The sequence below is a fragment of the Bombina bombina genome, chromosome 6, assembly GCF_027579735.1.
Source record: "Bombina bombina isolate aBomBom1 chromosome 6, aBomBom1.pri, whole genome shotgun sequence".
Classification (NCBI taxonomy): domain Eukaryota; kingdom Metazoa; phylum Chordata; class Amphibia; order Anura; family Bombinatoridae; genus Bombina; species Bombina bombina.
Window position 1 is genome coordinate 1,128,416,887 of NC_069504.1, and position 23,629 is coordinate 1,128,440,515.

Below are 23,629 nucleotides of genomic sequence, written 5' to 3' on the forward strand. Positions count from 1 at the left end.
TTCAGAAATTTCAAATTTTAAATTTAAGCTTGAGAACCTCCGTGTATTGCTAGGGGAGGTGTTAGCGGCTCTGAATGATTGCGACACGGTTGCAATCCCAGAGAAATTATGTAGGCTGGATAAATACTATGCGGTTCCGGTGTGTACTGACGTTTTTCCTATACCTAAAAGGCTTACAGAGATTATTAGCAAGGAGTGGGATAGACCCGGTGTGCCCTTTTCCCCTCCTCCGATATTTAGAAAAATGTTCCCAATAGACGCCACCACACGAGACTTATGGCAGACGGTCCCTAAGGTGGAGGGAGCAGTTTCTACTTTAGCCAAGCGTACCACTATCCCGGTGGAGGATAGTTGTGCTTTCTCAGATCTAATGGATACAAAATTAGAAGGTTACCTTAAGAAAATGTTTGTTCAACAAGGTTTTATATTACAGCCCCTTGCATGCATTGCGCCCGTCACTGCTGCAGCGGCATTCTGGTTTGAGTCTCTGGAAGAGGCTATTCGCACAGCACCATTGGATGAGATTATGAACAAGCTTAAAGCCCTTAAGCTAGCTAATGCATTTGTTTCGGATGCCGTTGTGCATTTAACCAAACTAACGGCTAAGAACTCCGGATTCGCCATCCAGGCGCGCAGAGCGCTATGGCTTAAATCCTGGTCAGCAAATGTAACTTCTAAATCTAAATTGCTTAATATTCCTTTCAAAGGGCAAACCTTATTCGGGCCCGGCTTGAAAGAAATTATTGCTGACATTACTGGAGGTAAGGGTCACACCCTTCCTCAGGACAGGGCCAAACCAAAGGCCAAACAGTCTAATTTTCGTGCCTTTCGTAATTTCAAGGCAGGAGCAGCATCAACTTCCTCCGCTCCAAAACAGGAAGGGACTGCTACTCGTTACAGACAGGGTTGGAAAGGCAACCAGTCCTGGAACAAGGGCAAGCAGGCCAGAAAACCTACTTCTGCCCCTAAGACAGCATGAAGAAAGGGCCCCCTATCCGGAAACGGATCTAGTGGGGGGCAGACTTTCTCTCTTCGCCCAGGCCTGGGCAAGAGATGTCCAGGATCCCTGGGCGTTGGAGATCATATCTCAGGGATGCCTTCTGGACTTCAAAACTTCTCCTCCACAAGGGAGATTTCATCTGTCAAGGTTATCAACAAACCTAATAAAGAAAGAGGCATTTCTACGATGTGTACAAGACCTCTTAGTAATGGGAGTGATCCACCCGGTTCCGCGGACGGAACAAGGGCAAGGTTTTTACTCAAATCTGTTTGTGGTTACCAAAAAAGAGGGAACCTTCAGGCCAATCTTGGACCTGAAGATCTTAAACAAATTCCTAAGGGTTCCATCGTTCAAAATGGAAACTATTCGAACCATCCTACCCATGATCCAAGAGGGTCAGTATATGACCACAGTGGACTTAAAGGATGCCTACCTTCACATACCGATTCACAAAGATCATTATCGGTACCTAAGGTTTGCCTTTCTAGACAGGCATTACCAGTTTGTAGCTCTTCCCTTCGGGTTGGCTACGGCCCTGAGAATTTTTACAAAGGTTCTGGGCTCGCTTCTGGCGGTACTAAGACCGCGAGGCATAGCGGTGGCTCCGTACCTAGACGACATTCTGATACAAGCGTCAAGTTTTCAAAATGCAAAGTCTCATACAGAGATAGTTCTAGCATTTCTGAGGTCGCATGGGTGGAAAGTGAACATGGAAAAGAGTTCTCTGTTCCCACTCACAAGGGTTCCCTTTCTAGGGACTCTTATATATTCTGTAGAGATGAAGATTTACCTGACGGAGTCCAGGTTATCAAAAATCCTAAATGCTTGCCGTGTCCTTCATTCCATTCCAAGCCCATCAGTAGCTCAGTGCATGGAAGTAATCGGCTTAATGGTCGCGGCAATGGACATAGTGCCATTTGCGCGCCTACATCTCAGACCGCTGCAACTATGCATGCTAAGTCAGTGGAATGGGGTTTACTCAGATCTGTCCCCTTTACTAAATCTGGACCAGGAGGCCAGAGATTCTCTTCTCTGGTGGTTGTCGCGGGTTCATCTGTTCAAAGGAATGACTTTTCGCAGACCAGATTGGACGATTGTAACAACAGATGCCAGCCTACTAGGCTGGGGGGCAGTCTGGAACTCCCTGAAGGCTCAGGGACCGTGGACTCAGGAGGAGAAACTCCTCCCAATAAACATTCTGGAATTAAGAGCAATATTCAATGCTCTTCTAGCTTGGCCTCAGTTAGCAACACTGAGGTTCATCAGATTTCAGTCGGACAACATCACGACTGTGGCTTACATCAATCATCAAGGGGGAACCAGGAGTTCCCTAGCGATGTTGGAAGTCTCGAAGATAATTCGCTGGGCAAAGTCTCACTCTTGTCATCTGTCAGCGATCTACATCCCAGGCGTGGAGAACTGGGAGGCGGATTTTCTAAGTCGCCAGACCTTTCATCCGGGGGAGTGGGAACTTCACCCGGAGGTGTTTGCTCAACTGATTCTTCGTTGGGGCGAACCGGAGCTGGATCTCATGGCATCTCACCAGAACGCCAAGCTTCCTTGTTACGGATCCAGGTCCAGGGACCCGGGAGCGGTTCTGGTAGATGCACTAGCAGCCCCTTGGGTTTTCAACATGGCTTATGTGTTTCCACCATTTCCGTTGCTACCTCGACTGATTGCCAGGATCAAACAGGAGAGAGCATCGGTGATTCTGATAGCGCCTGCGTGGCCACGCAGGACCTGGTATGCAGACCTAGTGGACATGTCGTCCTGTCCACCATGGTCTCTGCCTCTGAGGCAGGACCTTCTAATTCAGGGTCCTTTCAACCATCCAAGCCTAATTTCTCTGAGGCTGACTGCATGGAGATTGAACGCTCGATTCTATCAAAGCGTGGTTTTTCGGAGTCGGTTATTGATACGTTAATACAGGCTCGGAAACCTGTTACCAGAAAAATTTACCATAAGATATGGCGTAAATATTTATATTGGTGTGAATCCAAGAGTTACTCATGGAGTAAGGTTAGGATTCCTAGGATATTGGCTTTTCTACAAGAAGGTTTAGAAAAGGGTTTATCCGCTAGTTCGTTAAAGGGACAGATTTCTGCTCTGTCTATTCTTTTACACAAACGTCTGGCAGAGATTCCAGACGTCCAGGCTTTTTGTCAGGCTTTGGCTAGGATTAAGCCTGTGTTTAAAACTGTTGCTCCTCCGTGGAGCTTAAACTTGGTTCTTAAAGTTCTTCAGGGTGTTCCGTTTGAAACCCTTCATTCCATTGATATTAAGCTTTTATCTTGGAAAGTTCTGTTTTTGATGGCTATTTCCTCGGCTCGAAGAGTCTCTGAGTTATCTGCCTTACATTGCGATTCTCCTTATCTGATTTTTCATTCAGACAAGGTAGTTCTGCGTACTAAACCTGGGTTTTTACCTAAGGTTGTTTCTAACAGGAATATCAATCAAGAGATTGTTGTTCCTTCATTATGTCCTAATCCTTCTTCAAAGAAGGAACGTCTTTTGCATAATCTGGACGTAGTCCATGCCCTGAAGTTCTACTTACAGGCAACTAAAGATTTTCGGCAAACTTCTTCTCTGTTTGTCGTTTATTCTGGTCAGAGGAGAGGTCAAAAGGCTTCGGCCACCTCTCTCTCTTTTTGGCTTCGTAGCATAATACGTTTAGCCTATGAGACTGCTGGACAGCAGCCTCCTGAAAGAATTACAGCTCATTCCACTAGAGCTGTGGCTTCCACCTGGGCCTTTAAGAATGAGGCCTCTGTTGAACAGATTTGCAAGGCTGCAACTTGGTCTTCACTTCATACCTTTTCAAAATTTTATAAATTTGACACTTTTGCTTCTTCGGAGGCTGTTTTTGGGAGAAAGGTTCTACAGGCAGTGGTTCCTTCTGTTTAATGTTCCTGCCTTGTCCCTCCCATCATCCGTGTACTTTAGCTTTGTTATTGGTATCCCATAAGTAATGGATGACCCGTGGACTGAACACACTTAACAAGAGAAAACATAATTTATGCTTACCTGATAAATTTATTTCTCTTGTAGTGTGTTCAGTCCACGGCCTGCCCTGTCTTTTTTTGAGGCAGTTCTAAATTTTAATTAAAACTCCAGTCACCACTGCACCCTATAGTTTTTCCTTTCTCGTCTTGTTTCGGTCGAATGACTGGATATGACATGTGAGGGGAGGAGCTATATAGCAGCTCTGCTTGGGTGATCCTCTTGCAACTTCCTGTTGGGAAGGAGAATTTATCCCATAAGTAATGGATGACCCGTGGACTGAACACACTACAAGAGAAATAAATTTATCAGGTAAGCATAAATTATGTTTTTTAACTCCTCCCGCCCAGCACTGAGCTCAGAGGAAGATGCTTCCATTCTAAAGCTAGCAGAGGTTGGTATAGTCTTGGCTTGAAATAATGGAATTAAAGTATAAAAAAGAAAATCTTAAAAAAAAAAAAAAAAAAAGAAATCTCTCATATTTCATTTATTTTCTTCACTTTACCTGTCTCTTTGTAGTAGTTTTCATAATTCCTTCAGATGGACTTACATCACTGTTTGTCTTCCTCCCCTCCATCTTCTTTTTTTAAATTAAATAGTAATTATTTTTCATTCAGGTGGAATGGTGCACAAAGACATTCCACCTGAATTCCAGTAATTGCCATCCAGCAGATCAGCCATAACCCACCAGTATTATAGTAATTGCCAGTAACATCAGTCATGGTTAGCTCACATCCAAATTGAGAGCTGATATAAATTTAATTTATGACTCCAATGTCTATCCATGATCATAAGTAATTTTGAATAATTCCTAACTGGAGAGGTAACTTGGAAGTTGTGTGGTCCTTTTAAACATAATTCTTTTTCCCCCACTTTCTGCCTCTGTTTCCAGTTTAAAAGTTGGCACTCACCCTTCATCTGTCATTTGGAAGTATTCTCTCAATTCTGTCATTTAGTTAGTTAATTCCAAAAAATAATTCTTAAAAATGTGTACATATATACATAATGTAAAGCTATAGTTATACTAGTTATGTACAGTATGTGTGTGTGTGTTTATATATATATATATATATATATATATATATATATATATATATATATATATATATATATATATATATATATATAAAAACATACATACACACACACAAATACACACATTATAGAGGTTTGTACCTTTTTTTTAAAAAATTCATGATAGTGGTCCACGGGATTAAAAATTGTGAGTTTAGTGGTCCCTGAGGTCCGAAAGGTTGGCGACCCCTGTAATAGACTAATGATCAGGTAGAGAGAGATTTCCTAACAACTTTAGTTTGGGAGAGTCTGATTGCACATGGGAGAGTCTGATTGCACATGGGAGAGTCTGATTGCACATGGGAGAGTCTGATTGCACATGGGAGAGTCTGATTGCACATGGGAGAGTCTGATTGCACACGGGAGAGTCTGATTGCACACGGGAGAGTCTGATTGCACACGGGAGAGCCTGATTGCACATGGGAGAGCCTGATTGCACATGGGAGAGTCTGATTGCACATGGGAGAGTCTGATTGCACAGGGGAGAGTCTGATTGCACAGGGGAGAGTCTGATTGCACACGGGAGAGTCTGATTGCACACGAGAGAGTCTGCTTGCACACAAGAGAGTCTGATTGCACACGAGAGAGTCTGATTGCACACAAGAGAGTCTGATTGCACACAAGAGAGTCTGATTGCACACAGGAGAGTCTGATTGCACACAGGAGAGTCTGATTGCACATGGGAGAGTCTGATTGCACATGAGAGAGTCTGATTGCACATGGGAGAGTCTGACTGCACATGGGAGAGTCTGACTGCACATGGGAGAGTCTGACTGCACATGGGAGAGTCTGACTGCACATGGGAGAGTCTGACTGCACATGGGAGAGTCTGACTGCACATGGGAGAGTCTGATTGCACATGGGAGAGTCTGATTGCACATGGGAGAGTCTGACTGCACATGGGAGAGTCTGACTGCACATGGGAGAGTCTGACTGCACATGGGAGAGTCTGACTGCACATGGGAGAGTCTGATTGCACATGGGAGAGTCTGATTGCACATGGGGACAACATGAGAAGTTTTGAATAAGAGGATAAGGGGTTTGAGACAAGTGACCAAAAGTGTCTGTCATGGAGGGGTTGGCTGGCTGTGTATTTGGTAACGTGAGATCCTGTCTGTGTACAATCTCCGCTTGCAGTGCAGCATCACATGGCAGCATTTAAAGGACCAGCAAATACAGTAGATTTCCATGATAAACAAATGCATAATAACAAGACAATGCTATAGCCCTTAGTCTAAACTTCAGATCAGGAATAGATTTTTTTTTTCTGACAAATTTTAAAGTTATGTCTATTTTCACTCCCCCAGTATCATGTGACAGCCATCATCCAATCACAAAAGCATACAGGGAGTGCAGAATTATTAGGCAAATGAGTATTTTGACCACATCATCCTCTTTATGCATGTTGTCTTACTCCAAGCTGTATAGGCTCGAAAGCCTACTACCAATTAAGCATATTAGGTGATGTGCATCTCTGTAATGAGAAGGGGTGTGGTCTAATGACATCAACACCCTATATCAGGTGTGCATAATTATTAGGCAACTTCCTTTCCTTTGGCAAAATGGGTCAAAAGAAGGACTTGACAGGCTCAGAAAAGTCAAAAATAGTGAGATATCTTGCAGAGGGATGCAGCACTCTTAAAATTGCAAAGCTTTTGAAGCGTGATCATCGAACAATCAAGCGTTTCATTCAAAATAGTCAACAGGGTCGCAAGAAGCGTGTGGAAAAACCAAGGCGCAAAATAACTGCCCATGAACTGAGAAAAGTCAAGCGTGCAGCTGCCAAGATGCCACTTGCCACCAGTTTGGCCATATTTCAGAGCTGCAACATCACTGGAGTGCCCAAAAGCACAAGGTGTGCAATACTCAGAGACATGGCCAAGGTAAAAAAGGCTGAAAGACGAGCACCACTGAACAAGACACACAAGCTGAAACGTCAAGACTGGGCCAAGAAATATCTCAAGACTGATTTTTCTAAGGTTTTATGGACTGATGAAATGAGAGTGAGTCTTGATGGGCCAGATGGATGGGCCCGTGGCTGGATTGGTAAAGGGCAGAGAGCTCCAGTCCGACTCAGACGCCAGCAAGGTGGAGGTGGAGTACTGGTTTGGGCTGGTATCATCAAAGATGAGCTTGTGGGGCCTTTTCGGGTTGAGGATGGAGTCAAGCTCAACTCCCAGTCCTACTGCCAGTTTCTGGAAGACACCTTCTTCAAGCAGTGGTACAGGAAGAAGTCTGCATCCTTCAAGAAAAACATGATTTTCATGCAGGACAATGCTCCATCACACGCGTCCAAGTACTCCACAGCGTGGCTGGCAAGAAAGGGTATAAAAGAAGAAAATCTAATGACATGGCCTCCTTGTTCACCTGATCTGAACCCCATTGAGAACCTGTGGTCCATCATCAAATGTGAGATTTACAAGGAGGGAAAACAGTACACCTCTCTGAACAGTGTCTGGGAGGCTGTGGTTGCTGCTGCACGCAATGTTGATGGTGAACAGATCAAAACACTGACAGAATCCATGGATGGCAGGCTTTTGAGTGTCCTTGCAAAGAAAGGTGGCTATATTGGTCACTGATTTGTTTTTGTTTTGTTTTTGAATGTCAGAAATGTATATTTGTGAATGTTGAGATGTTATATTGGTTTCACTGGTAAAAATAAATAATTGAAATGGGTATATATTTGTTTTTTGTTAAGTTGCCTAATAATTATGCACAGTAATAGTCACCTGCACACACAGATATCCCCCTAAAATAGCTATAACTAAAAACAAACTAAAAACTACTTCCAAAACTATTCAGCTTTGATATTAATGAGTTTTTTGGGTTCATTGAGAACATGGTTGTTGTTCAATAATAAAATTAATCCTCAAAAATACAACTTGCCTAATAATTCTGCACTCCCTGTATATGTTTATTCTGTGAATTCTTGCACATGCTCAGTAGGAGCTGGTGACTCAAAAAGTATAAATATAAAAGACTGTGCACATTTTGTTAATGGAAGTAAATTGTAAAGTTGCTTAAAATTGCTGCTCTATCTGAATCATGAAAGTTTAATTTTGACTTGAGTGTCCCTTTAATGATCAATTAAAACATTTTGTGCAAAGAATGCTGCATCAGCCTATAGGCTGCAAATCTGGGAAGGCTTTAATTTGCCTTAATAGGCTTTTCATTTTATAAATGAAAGAGCAGAGGGTGAAGAGACGGGTAAGCAGTAAGGGGTTAGAAAAGTGCACGCAGAGGGAAAGGTGAGGTCCCAAACCTGGCACAGAACATTAGGCTTATAACTATGTTGAGATTACGGTTCCGCATTAATGTGCATAAAGGGGCATTAAATACCTCATTTTGCTTTATCTCACGTTCCCTAGAGACGCCAAAAGCAGAATCTATAAGCGAGGTTATCAAAATGCTGCAAATGACCTAAAGCAGCTATATGATTTGCGGCACTAACAGGTTACTGAAGGGAGAGTGGGAGAAGCACAATTTTTTACACAATTAACTCCTATTATCAATGTTTCTTCATTCTCTTGCTATCTGTATTTGAAAAAGCAGGTATGTAAGCTTAGGAGCCGGCCTATTTTTGGTTCAGCACCTGGGTAGTGCTTGCTGATTGGTGGCTAAATGTAGCCAGGGTCCTGAACCAAAATTGGGCCGGCTCCTAATCTTACATACCTGCATTTTTCCAATAAAGATAGCAAGAGGATGAATGGAAATTGATAATCGGAGTAAATTAGAAAGTTGCTTAAAATTGCTGCTCTATCTAAATCGCGAAAGAAAAAAAATTGGGTTTTGTGTCCCTTTAAAGAAGGAATATGGAGCTGGACATTTCTAGTGTTATTTTAGAGAGATTTTTGGAGCTGTGATTCAGTTCTGGGTTTATGAAGCCCAGTTATAGACTTCTCTGTACCACAGGAGTAAATAAAATCGCACATTAGTTTTCTAAGGAATATAAGTGACGTATAACTCATTTATTAGCAAACCAGCCCCCAGCTCCTCTCTCCCTGTCTTGCACCTGTGTTCCTCAGATGTTTAATCCCTGTGACATTGTCTCATCTATTGACTTGCTCCTCTCTTGCTGTTGCTAGGATACACCTTTCAAGCTCCCATTGAAGAAATGCTCCGTAGTGGGAAATGGTGGGATTCTGAAGAACAGTGGCTGTGGCAAACAAATAGATGAAGCTGACTTTGTCATGCGGTAAGGCACAGCTCCGTCCCTCAACGGCTTACAAGCCATTCACTTGTTAATTGGCTCTCTGTCATTACTGGGTCATTAATAAGTCCTGTTTCAAGGGGCAGAACAAAGAAAGACGTGTATAACTTGCAGGGTCACTCTTAACGTTTGCGGGGGCCCAGTGCAGGACTCATTTGTGAATTCCCCCAACCCAACCCCTTTATTTGCCAGCCCCAGGGTGCGGGGTCCAGAGCTAGTGCACCCCTCTCACCCTCCTACCTAAAGGATGGGTCATATACTGTTTCTCTATAGGCACCATCACTCTGTCATTATAAGGCTGCAGTTTAGTATTTTGTCAGCTTTAATTTGAGATAATTATTGTGCACTTATGATGTTAAACAGTCTCCCTTCTGTGTTTTTTAGTATGGGCACTGGATTTGTCGCCCCTTACAGTCCAGTCATCCTTTATGTAAATCTGTAGTTACTATAATATAAATATTAGCAATCTAAAGGTTCTGCAGGATATATACTGATGACAAAATCACTTCTTCTTGTGTATGTGACCATGGTTGTGATCCAGCTTGGATCTACTAAATACAGATACAGAGGGCTGATGCTGATATAGACTAGAATGTAAATCTAGTGGATCCTATGATGCTGTAAATCTAACATTTTTATGTGACTCTTTAGTGAGTTTGAGAAAATATATATCAAGAAGTCAAGAAGAGTCATATTTATTTCAGTGTCTCAAACTTAATCAGATTTGTTTGAATATTTTTTTACCTAGATTAAAACCGTAAGCCAGCATGGTTTATAATAAATGTTTAGTCTATAAATCCAGTGGGGCGAAGCATCCGTGTCCCACCAAGTGCAGTGTAGTTAGTGAGATAAACGTAATCCCATGGGGACATCAGATGTGACCTTAACAGAACTGCTTCTTCCCCTAGATGTAACCTGCCGCCTTTATCTAGACAATACACTAAGGATGTTGGCTCAAAAACGCAGCTTGTCACAGCGAATCCCTCTATCATCGACAAAAGGTAAATATAGTTATTTTAGGTGATTTCCACATGTATTTTCTGTATAATTTGCATTTTCTATAAGGCTCTCAAATATCAAAGCAAATACACTTCCAGGGTCCACTGGAAGTCGTACTCAATCTCAAAAAACAAAACAAAAAAACATTACAAAAACATTGATTAGAGGTGTGCCCAAAAGTACAATATCTTTCCTCTCTGTCTATCAGGTAAAAAATTTTTGTTTTTAATCCGAATATTAAATTGCCCTGCATACATTTGCCATTTTGACCATACTAATAAAAATAATACATTTTGCTGTTAAGTTTACTGTATTACTGTAATCATATGAGTGGATCCCGGTGCTAAATAATAATCTAATTAGTAGTAACCCTGACAGACGGCGCAGTACGGAGGAGTGAATACAAATTATTGGCAATACATTACTCATTTTGCCTTCTTTGCAAATTAAAGAGTTTCACATACTACTGACATTGTAGCTGAATAGTCACATGTGAATTCTTGGCTAAGCTAACGTTTCTCTAACGAATCGGAAGCATCTGAGGAATTCCTAAGATGGGATATAATATCATTACTAAACAAAGCTAATATGTTTTTAATTTGTCTATGCTTGAAAGTGATGTGGCAGCAGTATGACAGTAGTATCTAAAATAAGTATATTTATTTCTTATGCACAAGAGGTCTTTATATGATTTTGTATTGTTGCTCATCTCATTAAAGGGAATTTTAAATCATGCTAGTTCAGTAAAATATTATTTCTCGATTTGCCCAACAAGTAGTAAAATGTGCACATTTTATTTTGGAAAATGCGTTAGTTAAAGGGACAGTCTACACCAGAATATTTGTTTTAAAAGATAGATAATCCCTTTATTACCCATTCCCCAGTTTTGCATAACCAACACAGTTATATTAATACACTTTTTACCTCTGTGATTATCTTGTATCTAAGCCTCTGCAAACTGCCCTTATTTCAGTTCTTTTGACAGACTTGCATTTTAGCCAATCAGTGCTGGCTCCTTGGAACTCCACGTGCGTGAGCACAATGTTAGTTCATGTGTTTCATATAGATAACACCCTCTAGTGGTGAAAAAATGTCCAAATACCCTGAGCTAAGAGGCGGCCTTCAAGGACTTAGAAATTAGCATATGAACCTCCTAGATTTAGCTTTCATCTATGAATACCAAAAGAACAAAGCAAAATTGGTAATAGAAGTAAATTAGAAAATTGTTTAAAATTACATGCTCTATCTGAATCATGACATTTTTTTTGGACTAGACTGTCCCTTTTAAAGGGACATATTAGTTGAAAAGCGACATGTTTAAAATTTGTTAGAGCATGTCATTTTAAGTCTATGGACCCTGCAGAAATCAAGAGAAAAAAAATAGTTAATAGTAAGTCATTAAAGGGATAGGAAACTCAAAATTAAACTTTAATGATTCAGATAGAGCAGGTCATTTTAAGACACTTTTAAATTCACTTCTATTTTTAAATGTGCTTCGTTCTCTTGGTATCCCTTGTTGAAAAAGAATACAGACATATCCTACACTAGTGGGAGCTGCTGCTAATTGGTGTTTTGAAATTGCACCCCAGTAGCTGAATTAACCCTACAAGCTACCTAATTAACCCCTTCACTGCTGGGCATAATACAAGTGTGATGCACAGCAGAATTTAACTGCCTTCTAATTACCAAAAAGCAATGCTGAAGCCATAAATGTCTGCTATTTCTGAACAAAGGGGATCCCAGAGAAGCATTTACAACCATTTGTGCCATAATTGCACAATCTGTTTGTAAATAATTTCAGTGAGAAACCTAAAATTGTGAAAAATGAAACAATTTATTTTTATTTGATCGCATTTGGTGGTGATATGGTGGCATAAAATATACTAAAATGGGCCTAGATCAATACTTTGGGGTGTCTACTAAAAAAATATATATATAGATGTAAAAGGGATATTCAGGGATTCCTGACCGATATCAGCGTTACAATTTAACTAGCGCTAATTGTGGGGAAAAAATGGTTTTGAAATAGCAAAGTGCTACTTGTATTTATTTCCCTATAACTTACAAAAAAAGCAAAGAACATGTAAACATTGGGTATTTCTCTTGTAAGGTGTATCCAGTCCATGGATTAATCCATTACTTGTGGGATATTCTCCTTCCCAACAGGAAGCTGCAAGAGGATCACCCACAGCAGAGCTGTCTATATAGCTCCTCCCCTAACTGCCACCTCCCAGTCATTCTCTTGCAGCTCTTGACAAGGGAAGTAGCTAGAGAGATGTGGTGCATTAATGTAGTTTATCTTCAATCAAAAGTTTGTTATTTTCAAATGGTACCGGAGTTGTACTATTTTAGCCTCAGGCAGAAAGTTGAAGAAGAGTTTGCCTGTGGTCTTTAGCAGGTTGTAACTAAGATCCATTGCTGTTCTCACACATAACTGAAGAGATGGGTAGCTTCAGCTGGGGGAATAGCGTGCAGGGTCTCCTGCTCTGAGGTATGTGCAGTTTTAAATTTTTCTAGAGAAATTATATGCTAGAAAATGCTGACAATACCGGATTTATTTAAGGTAAGCCTGATTACAGTGATTTAATAACGACTGGTATCATGCTTGCTGTAAAGGGTAATATTTTTATTATTTACTCACATTACTGAATAGGTATAACGTTTGCTGGAAGGTGTATGAACGTTTATTACATATTGGTGATAAAACTTTATTCTGGGTCCCAGTTTTTCCACATGGCTGACTAGATTTTGCCTAGGGATAGTTTTTTAAGGCCCTCTCACTGTGAGTACAGGCTGGGAGGGGCCTATTTTCGCCCCTAAATTGCGCATTAGTTTTTGCAGTTTGAGACATCCAGCTTCCCTGAAGGAGTCCCCTGAACATTTAGGACCTCTCTAAAGGGTTTTTGTGCCTTCCAAAGTCGTTGTATGGGCAGGTAGGGCCACAGTAGAGCTGTGGCAGTATGGTGTGACTGTTTAAAAACGTTTATATCGTTTTTTTATCCGGTTTTGAAACGAAGGGGTTAATCATCCTTTTGCAAGTGGGTGCAATGCTCTTTTAGCCTATTATACACACTGTAAAAATTTTGTAAGATTTACTGCTTTTTTCACTGTTTTGCAGTTTCTGTGATTGTTTTTTTTCTCTTAAAGGCACAGTACCGTTTTTATTTTTTGCTTGTTCATAGTTAATAAAGTGTTTTCCAAGCTTGCTGGTCTCATTACTAGTCTGTTTATACATGTCTGACATAGAGGAAACTCATTGTTCATTATGTTTAGAAGCCATTGTGGAACCCCCTCTTAGAATGTGTACCAAATGCTCTGATTTTACTATAGATTACAAAGACCATATTCTGGCTTTAAAAAATTTATCACCAGAAGAAATTGAAAAGGAGGAAATTATGCCGTCTAACTCTCCCCACGTGTCAGATCCTATAAATCCCGCTCAGGGGACGCCTAGTACATCTAGCACGCCCATTGCGTATACCTTGCAAGACATGGCGGCAGTTATGAATCATACCCTTACAGAGGTATTATCTAAACTGCCAGGATTGCAAGGAAAGCGAGACAGCTCTGGGACTAGAATAAATACAGAGCTCTCTGACGCTTTAGTAGCTATGTCTGATACACCCTCACATTATACTGAAGCTGAAGCAGGGGAGCTTCAATCTGTGGGTGATTTTTCTGGTTCAGGGAAGATACTTCAATCTGATTCTGATATGTCTACATTTAAATTTAAGCTTGAACACCTCTGCGTATTGCTCAGGGAGGTTTTAGCAACTCTGGACGACTGTGATGCTTTTGTAGTCCCAGAGAAATTATGTAGATTGGATAAATACTATGCAGTACCTACTTACACTGATGTGTTTCCAATCCCTAAAAGGTTTTCTGAAATTATTATTAAGGAATGGGATAGACCAGGTGTACCGTTCTCTCCCCCTCCTGTTTTTAAAAAGATGTTTCCTATAGACGGCGCTACACAGGACTTATGGCAGATGGTCCCTAAGGTGGAGGGAGCAGTTTCTACTCTGGCTAAGCGTACCACTATCCCTGTCGAGGACAGTTGTGCTTTTTTAGATCCAATGGATAAAAAAATTAGAGGGTTACCTTAAAAAATTTTTTTATTCAACAAGGTTTTATTCTCCAGCCTCTTGCATGCATTGCCCCAGTCACTGCTGCCGCGGCTTTCTGGTTTGAGTCCCTAGAGGAGGCTCTACAGGTTGAAACCCCATTGGAAGATATTATTGACAAGCTTAGGGCCCTTAAGCTAGCCAATTCATTTGTTTCTGATGCCGTTGTTCATTTAACCAAGCTAACGGTTAAAAATTCAGATTTTGCTATTCAAGCGCGTAGGGCGCTATGGCTTAAATCCTGGTCAGCTGACGTGACTTCAAAGTCTAAACTTCTCAACATTCCCTTCAAAGGACAGACCCTATTCGGGCCTGGACTGAAGGAGATCATTTCTGACATCACTGGAGGAAAAGGTCACGCCCTTCCTCAAGACAGGTCCAACAAATTAAGGACCAAACAGTCTAGTTTTCAGCCCTTTCGAAACTTCAAGAGTGGCGCAGCTTCAACTTCCTCTAACACAAAACAAGAGGGAACTTTTGCCCAGTCTAAGCCGGTCTGGAGACCTAACCAGGCTTGGAACAAGGGGAAACAGGCAAAAAAGCCTGCTGCTGCCTCTAAGATAGCATGAAGGAGCAGCCCCTGATCCGGAAATGGATCTAGTAGCGGGCAGACTCTCTCTTCGCCCAGGCTTGGGCAAGAGATGTCCAGGATCCCTGGGCATTGGAAATTGTGTCCAAGGGATATCTTCTGGAATTCAAAACCTTTCCCCCAAAAGGGAGATTTCATCTTTCACTTTTATCTGCAAACCAGATAAAGAGAGAGGCATTCTTACATTGTGTTCAAGACCTTCTAATTATGGGAGTGATCCACCCAGTTCCGCAGGAGGAACAGGGTCAGGGCTTCTATTCAAATCTGTTTGTAGTTCCCAAGAAAGAGGGAACATTCAGACCAATCTTAGATCTCAAGATCTTAAACAAATTTCTCAGAGTCCCATCCTTCAAGATGGAGACTATTCGAACCATCCTTCCTATGATCCAGGAGGGTCTATATATGACTACCGTAGTCCTAAAGGATGCTTATCTTCACATCCCGATACACAAAGATCATCATCGTTTTCTCAGGTTTGCCTTTCTAGACAGGCACTACCAGTTTGTGGCTCTTCCCTTCGGGTTGGCCACGGCACCAAGAATCTTTACAAACGTTCTAGGGTCCCTTCTAGCGGTCCTAAGGCCGCGGGGTATAGCAGTAGCCCCTTACTTAGATGACATTCTGATACAGGCGTCGACTTTTCAAGTTGCCAGGTCCCACACGGACATTGTTCTGGCATTTCTGAGGTCCCATGGGTGGAAGGTGAACGAAGAAAAGATCACCTCTAACAAAAGTTTCATTCCTAGGGACTCTGATAGATTCGGTAGAAATGAAGATTTACCTAACGAAGGCCAGATTGTCAAAACTTCTAGACTCTTGCCGTGTTCTTTATTTCACTTCTCGTCCTTCAGTGGCTGAAGGACGAGAAGTGAATAGGTATAACGTTTGCTGGAAGGTGTATGAACGTTTATTACATATTGGTGATAAAACTTTATTCTGGGTCCCAGTTTTTCCACATGGCTGACTAGATTTTGCCTAGGGATAGTTTTTTAAGGCCCTCTCACTGTGAGTACAGGCTGGGAGGGGCCTATTTTCGCGCCTAAATTGCGCATTAGTTTTTGCAGTTTGAGACATCCAGCTTCCCTGAAGGAGTCCCCTGAACATTTAGGACCTCTCTAAAGGGTTTTTGTGCCTTCCAAAGTCATTGTATGGGCAGGTAGGGCCACAGTAGAGCTGTGGCAGTATGGTGTGACTGTTTAAAAACGTTTATATCGTTTTTTTTATCCGGTTTTGAAACGAAGGGGTTAATCATCCATTTGCAAGTGGGTGCAATGCTCTTTTAGCCTATTATACACACTGTAAAAATTTCGTAAGATTTACTGCTTTTTTCACTGTTTTGCAGTTTCTGTGATTGTTTTTTTTCTCTTAAAGGCACAGTACCGTTTTTATTTTTTGCTTGTTCACAGTTATTAAAGTGTTTTCCAAGCTTGCTGGTCTCATTACTAGTCTGTTTATACATGTCTGACATAGAGGAAACTCATTGTTCATTATGTTTAGAAGCCATTGTGGAACCCCCTCTTAGAATGTGTACCAAATGCTCTGATTTTACTATAGATTACAAAGACCATATTCTGGCTTTAAAAAATTTATCACCAGAAGAAATTGAAAAGGAGGAAATTATGCCGTCTAACTCTCCCCACGTGTCAGATCCTATAAATCCCGCTCAGGGGACGCCTAGTACATCTAGCACGCCCATTGCGTATACCTTGCAAGACATGGCGGCAGTTATGAATCATGCCCTTACAGAGGTATTATCTAAACTGCCAGGATTGAAAGGAAAGCGAGACAGCTCTGGGACTAGAATAAATACAGAGCTCTCTGACGCTTTAGTAGCTATGTCTGATACACCCTCACATTATACTGAAGCTGAAGCAGGGGAGCTTCAATCTGTGGGTGATTTTTCTGGTTCAGGGAAGATACTTCAATCTGATTCTGATATGTCTACATTTAAATTTAAGCTTGAACACCTCCGCGTATTGCTCAGGGAGGTTTTAGCAACTCTGGACGACTGTGATGCTTTTGTAGTCCCAGAGAAATTATGTAGATTGGATAAATACTATGCAGTACCTACTTACACTGATGTGTTTCCAATCCCTAAAAGGTTTTCTGAAATTATTACTAAGGAATGGGATAGACCAGGTGTACCGTTCTCTCCCCCTCCTGTTTTTAAAAAGATGTTTCCTATAGACGGCGCTACACAGGACTTATGGCAGATGGTCCCTAAGGTGGAGGGAGCAGTTTCTACTCTGGCTAAGCGTACCACTATCCCTGTCGAGGACAGTTGTGCTTTTTTAGATCCAATGGATAAAAAAATTAGAGGGTTACCTTAAAAAAAATTTTTATTCAACAAGGTTTTATTCTCCAGCCTCTTGCATGCATTGCCCCAGTCACTGCTGCCGCGGCTTTCTGGTTTGAGTCCCTAGAGGAGGCTCTACAGGTTGAAACCCCATTGGAAGATATTATTGACAAGCTTAGGGCCCTTAAGCTAGCCAATTCATTTGTTTCTGATGCCGTTGTTCATTTAACCAAGCTAACGGTTAAAAATTCAGATTTTGCTATTCAGGCGCGTAGGGCGCTATGGCTTAAATCCTGGTCAGCTGACGTGACTTCAAAGTCTAAACTTCTCAACATTCCCTTCAAAGGACAGACCCTATTCGGGCCTGGACTGAAGGAGATCATTTCTGACATCACTGGAGGAAAAGGTCACGCCCTTCCTCAAGACAGGTCCAACAAATTAAGGACCAAACAGTCTAGTTTTCAGCCCTTTCGAAACTTCAAGAGTGGCGCAGCTTCAACTTCCTCTAACACAAAACAAGAGGGAACTTTTGCCCAGTCTAAGCCGGTCTGGAGACCTAACCAGGCTTGGAACAAAGGGAAACAGGCAAAAAAGCCTGCTGCTGCCTCTAAGATAGCATGAAGGAGCAGCCCCTGATCCGGAAATGGATCTAGTAGCGGGCAGACTCTCTCTTCGCCCAGGCTTGGGCAAGAGATGTCCAGGATCCCTGGGCATTGGAAATTGTGTCCAAGGGATATCTTCTGGAATTCAAAACCTTTCCCCCAAAAGGGAGATTTCATCTTTCACTTTTATCTGCAAACCAGATAAAGAGAGAGGCATTCTTACATTGTGTTCAAGACCTTCTAATTATGGGAGTGATCCACCCAGTTCCGCAGGAGGAACAGGGTCAGGGCTTCTATTCAAATCTGTTTGTAGTTCCCAAGAAAGAGGGAACATTCAGACCAATCTTAGATCTCAAGATCTTAAACAAATTTCTCAGAGTCCCATCCTTCAAGATGGAGACTATTCGAACCATCCTTCCTATGATCCAGGAGGGTCTATATATGACTACCGTAGTCCTAAAGGATGCTTATCTTCACATCCCGATACACAAAGATCATCATCGTTTTCTCAGGTTTGCCTTTCTAGACAGGCACTACCAGTTTGTGGCTCTTCCCTTCGGGTTGGCCACGGCACCAAGAATTTTTACAAACGTTCTAGGGTCCCTTCTGATACAGGCGTCGACTTTTCAAGTTGCCAGGTCCCACACGGACATTGTTCTGGCATTTCTGAGGTCCCATGGGTGGAAGGTGAACGAAGAAAAGATCACCTCTAACAAAAGTTTCATTCCTAGGGACTCTGATAGATTCGGTAGAAATGAAGATTTACCTAACGAAGGCCAGATTGTCAAAACTTCTAGACTCTTGCCGTGTTCTTTATTTCACTTCTCGTCCTTCAGTGGCTCAGTGTATGGAAGTAATCGGTTTAATGGTAGCGGCAATGGACATAGTACCGTTTGCCCGCCTACATCTCAGACCGCTGCAACTTTGCATGCTCAGTCAGTGGAATGGGGATTACACAGATTTGTCCCCTCTACTAAATCTGGATCAAGAAACCAGGGATTCTCTTCTCTGGTGGCTATCTGAGGTCCATCTGTCCAAGGGGATGAGCTTCCGCAGGCCAGTTTGGACTATAGTAATGGCAGATGCCAGCCTTCTGGGCTGGGGTGCAGTCTAGAACTCCCTGAAGGCTCAGGGCTTGTGGACTCAGGAGGAGGCTCTCCTTCCAATAAACATTCTGGAATTAAGTGCGATAATCAATGCTCTTCAGGCTTGGCCTCAGCTAGCTGCGGTCAGGTTCATCAGATTTCAGTCAGACAACATCACGACTGTAGCCTATATCAACCATCGGGGGGAACAAGGAGCTCCCTGGCAATGTTGGAGGTTTCAAAGGATAATTCTATGGGCAGAGGTTCACTCTTGCCATCTCTCAGCTCAGCTATCCATATCCCAGGAGTAGAGAACTGGGAGGCGGATTTTCTAAGTCGGCAGACTTTTCATCCGGGGGAGTGGGAGCTCCATCCGGAGGTATTTGCCCAGCTGATTCAACTATGGGGCAAACCAGAACTGGATCTCATGGTGTCTCGTCAGAACGCCAAACTTCCTTGTTACGGGTCCAGGTCAAGGGATCCCCAGGCAGCGCTGGTTGATGCTCTAGCAGCGCCCTGGTCCTTCAGCCTGGCTTATGTGTTTCCACCGTTTCCTCTGCTCCCTCGGCTGATTGCCAAGATCAAGCAGGAGAGAGCTTCTGTGATTTTGATAGCTCCTGCGTGGCCACGCAGGACTTGGTACGCAGATCTGGTGGACATGTCATCCTTTCCACCATGGACTCTGCCGCTGAGGCAGGACCTTCTACTTCAAGGTCCTTTCAAACATCCAAATCTAATTTCTCTGTGTCTGACTGCTTCGAGATTGAACGCTTGATTTTATCAAAGCGTGGTTTTTCCGAGTCGGTCATTGATACCTTAATCCAGGCTCGAAAGTCTGTCACCAGGAAAATCTATCATAAGATATGGTGTAAATATCTTCATTGGTGTGAATCCAAGGGTTACTCATGGAGTAAAGTCAGGATTCCCAGGATATTGTCTTTTCTCCAAGAAGGATTGGAGAAGGGATTGTCAGCTAGTTCCTTAAAGGGACAGATTTCTGCTCTCTCTATTCTTTTGCGCAAGCGTCTGGCGGATGTTCCAGACGTTCAGGCGTTTTGTCAGGCTTTAGTTAGAATCAAGCCTGTGTTTAAACCTGTTGCTCCGCCATGGAGTTTAAATTTAGTTCTTAAAGTTCTTCAAGGGGTTCCGTTTGAACTTCTGCATTCCATTGATGTCAAGCTTTTATCTTGGAAAGTTCTGTTCTTGGTAGCTATCTCTTCGGCTCGAAGAGTTTCCGAGTTATCTGCCTTGCAGTGTGATTCCCCTTATCTGATCTTCCATGCAGATAAGGTAGTGTTGCGTACCAAACCTGGGTTTCTTCCTAAGGTGGTATCTAATAAGAATATCAATCAGGAGATTGTTGTTCCGTCACTGTGTCCTAATCCTTCTTCAAAGAAGGAACGTCTATTACACAATCTTGACGTGGTTCGTGCTTTAAAGTTTTATTTACAAGCTACTAAAGATTTTCGTCAAACATCTGCATTGTTTGTTGTCTACTCTGGACAGAGGAAAGGCCAATAGGCTTTGGCAACTTCTCTTTCCTTTTGATTAAGAAGTATTATCCGCTTAGCTTATGAGACTGCTGGCCAGCAGCCTCCTGTAAGAATTAGAGCTCATTCCACTAGAGCAGTGGCTTCCACATGGGCATTTAAAAATGAGGCTTCTGTTGAACAGATTTGTAAGGCGGCGACTTGGTCTTCGCTTCATACTTTTTCTAAATTCTACAAATTTGATACTTTTGCTTCTTCGGAGGCTATTTTTGGGAGAAAGGTCTTACAGGCAGTGGTGCCTTCCGTTTAAGCGCCTGCCTTGTCCCTCGATTCATCCGTGTCCTATAGCTTTGGTATTGGTATCCCACAAGTAATGGATAAATCCGTGGACTGGATACACCGTACAAGAGAAAACAAAATTTATGCTTACCTGATAAATTTATTTCTCGTGTGGTGTATCCAGTCCACGGCCCGCCCTGTCACTTTAAGGCAGGTGTTTTTTATTTTTAAACTACAGTCACCACTGCACCCTATAGATTCTCCTTTCTCTTGCTTGTCTTTGGTCGAATGACTGGGGGTGGCAGTTAGGGGAGGAGCTATATAGACAGCTCTGCTGTGGGTGATCCTCTTGCAGCTTCCTGTTGGGAAGGAGAATATCCCACAAGTAATGGATGAATCCGTGGACTGGATACACCACAAGAGAAATAAATTTATCAGGTAAGCATAAATTTTGTTTTCTAAACTCAGGACAAAATTTTGAAACTATTTTGATTTTGGGGGTTAAAGTTATTAAAAGTGTGGGTTTTTTTTTTTTTTTTTTTTTTAATCATATTTTATAATTTTTTTTATAGTAAATTAAGATATGATGAAAATAATGTTATCTTTAGAAAGTCCATTTAATGGCAAAAAAACGGTATATAATATGTGTGGGTACAGTAATGAGTATATAATATGTGTGAGTACAGTAATGAGTATATAATATGTGTGAGTACAGTAAATGAGTATATAATATGTGTGGGTACAGTAATGAGTATATAATGTGTGTGGGTACAGTAATGAGTATATAATGTGTGTGAGTACAGTAAATGAGTATATAATATGTGTGGGTACAGTAATGAGTATATAATATGTGTGAGTACAGTAAATGAGTATATAATGTGTGAGTACAGTAAATGAGTATATAATATGTGTGAGTACAGTAAATGAGTATATAATATGTGTGGGTACAGTAATGAGTATATAATGTGTGTGGGTACAGTAATGAGTATATAATGTGTGTGAGTACAGTAAATGAGTATATAATATGTGTGAGTACAGTAAATGAGTAAAATTACAGCTAAAAACAAATACCGCAGAAATGTAAAAATAGCCCTGGTCCCTAATGGTAGGAAAATTGAAAACTGGTCTGGTCACTAAAGGATTAAAGGGATATGCAACCCAAATGTTTCTTTTGTGATTCAGACAGAGCACACTAGTTGTTTCCAATTTACTTGTATATTGCTTCCTTCACATGATATTCTGTGTTGAAGAGATACCTAGGTAGCATCTGGAGCACTAGATGGCACGAAATAGTGCTGCCATTTAGTACTAGCCCAGCTCCCAAGCATATTTCCCTACTTTTCAACAAAAGATACAAAGAGAACAAAGACAATTTGATAATAGAAGTATATATAAAATATTGTTTAAAATCACTTTCTTTTTGAATCATGAAATAAAAAATATGGGCTTCATATCTCCTTGAATTGACCCAGTATTGGAAGATTGTGATTTTAATAAAACTAACAATCCACGGGGGCGTGTCTGAACAGCGATCCTGAGCGGTCGCCCACCTCTAGAGCTCCGGCTGATCAGCTTTGAATCCAATGATTATAAGCAACATCCTACAGCTAGAACAACTAAATTTATACATATAACATATCACCTTGCTCTTTTTAGAGCTCATCAACTACTTTAGAGCTGTATTATTGACGCAAGATCTCAGAATCGGACAGTAAGGGCCTGGAGTGGCGGCTCACTACAGGCAGCACTTCCCCCTCAGGGTTTCCTGTTACTACAGGCAGGCGCTTCCCCCTCAGGATTTCCTGTCACTACAGGCAGGTGCTTCCCCCTCAGGGTTTCCTGTTACTACAGGCGGCGCTTCCCCCTCAGGGTTTCCTGTTACTACAGGCGGCGCTTCCCCCTCAGGGTTTCTTGTGACTACAGGCGGTGCTTCCCCCTCAGGGTTTCCTGTGACTACAGGCGGCCCTTCCCCTTCAGGGTTTCCTGTTACTACAGGCGGCGCATCCCCCTCAGGGTTTCCTGTCACTACAGGCGACGCTTCCCCCTCAGGGTTTCCTGTCACTACAGGTGGCGCTTCCCCTTCAGGGTTTCCTGTTACTACAGGCGGCGCTTCCCCCTCAGGGTTTCCTGTTACTACAGGCGGAGTTTCCCCCTCAGGGTTTCCTGTTACTACAGACGGGCACTTCCCCCTCAGGGTTTCCTGTCACTACAGGCGGCGCTTCCCCCTCAGGGTTTCCTGTTACTACAGGTGGCGCTTCCCCCTCAGGGTTTCCTGTTACTACAGGCGGCGTTTCCCCCTCAGGGTTTCCTGTTACTACAGACGGGCACTTCCCCCTCAGGGTTTCCTGTCACTACAGGCGGCGCTTCCCCCTCAGGGTTTCCTGTTACTACAGGCGGCGCTTCCCCCTCAGGGTTTCCTGTTACTACAGGCGGCGTTTCCCCCTCAGGGTTTCCTGTTACTACAGACGGGCACTTCCCCCTCAGGGTTTCCTGTCACTACAGGCGGCGCTTCCCCCTCAGGGTTTCCTGTTACTACAGGTGGCGCTTCCCCCTCAGGGTTTCCTGTTACTACAGGCGGCGTTTCCCCCTCAGGGTTTCCTGTTACTACAGACGGGCACTTCCCCCTCAGGGTTTCCTGTCACTACAGGCGGCGCTTCCCCCTCAGGGTTTCCTGTTACTACAGGCGGCGCTTCCCCCTCAGGGTTTCCTGTCACTACAGGCGGCCCTTCCCCCTCAGGGTTTCCTGTTACTACAGGTGGCGCTTCCCCCTCAGGGTTTCCTCTCACTACAGGCGACTCTTCCCCCTCAGGGTTTCCTGTTACTACAGGCAGGCACTTCCCCCTCAGGGTTTCCTGTCACTACAGGCGGCACTTCCCCCTCA

General features: G+C 42.6%; 1 protein-coding gene across 1 annotated transcript in view; it reads left to right on the top strand.

Annotated features, from left to right (window-relative positions):
- The window catches only part of ST8SIA1 (ST8 alpha-N-acetyl-neuraminide alpha-2,8-sialyltransferase 1), a 137,586-nt gene that overhangs the window by 99,870 nt on the left and 14,087 nt on the right, over positions 1–23,629 (top strand). The window contains exons 3-4 of the mRNA XM_053719101.1: positions 9,160–9,269; positions 10,193–10,285. Of these exons, the coding sequence (XP_053575076.1) occupies positions 9,160–9,269; positions 10,193–10,285 (203 nt within the window). The remainder of the gene's footprint in view (positions 1–9,159; positions 9,270–10,192; positions 10,286–23,629) is intronic.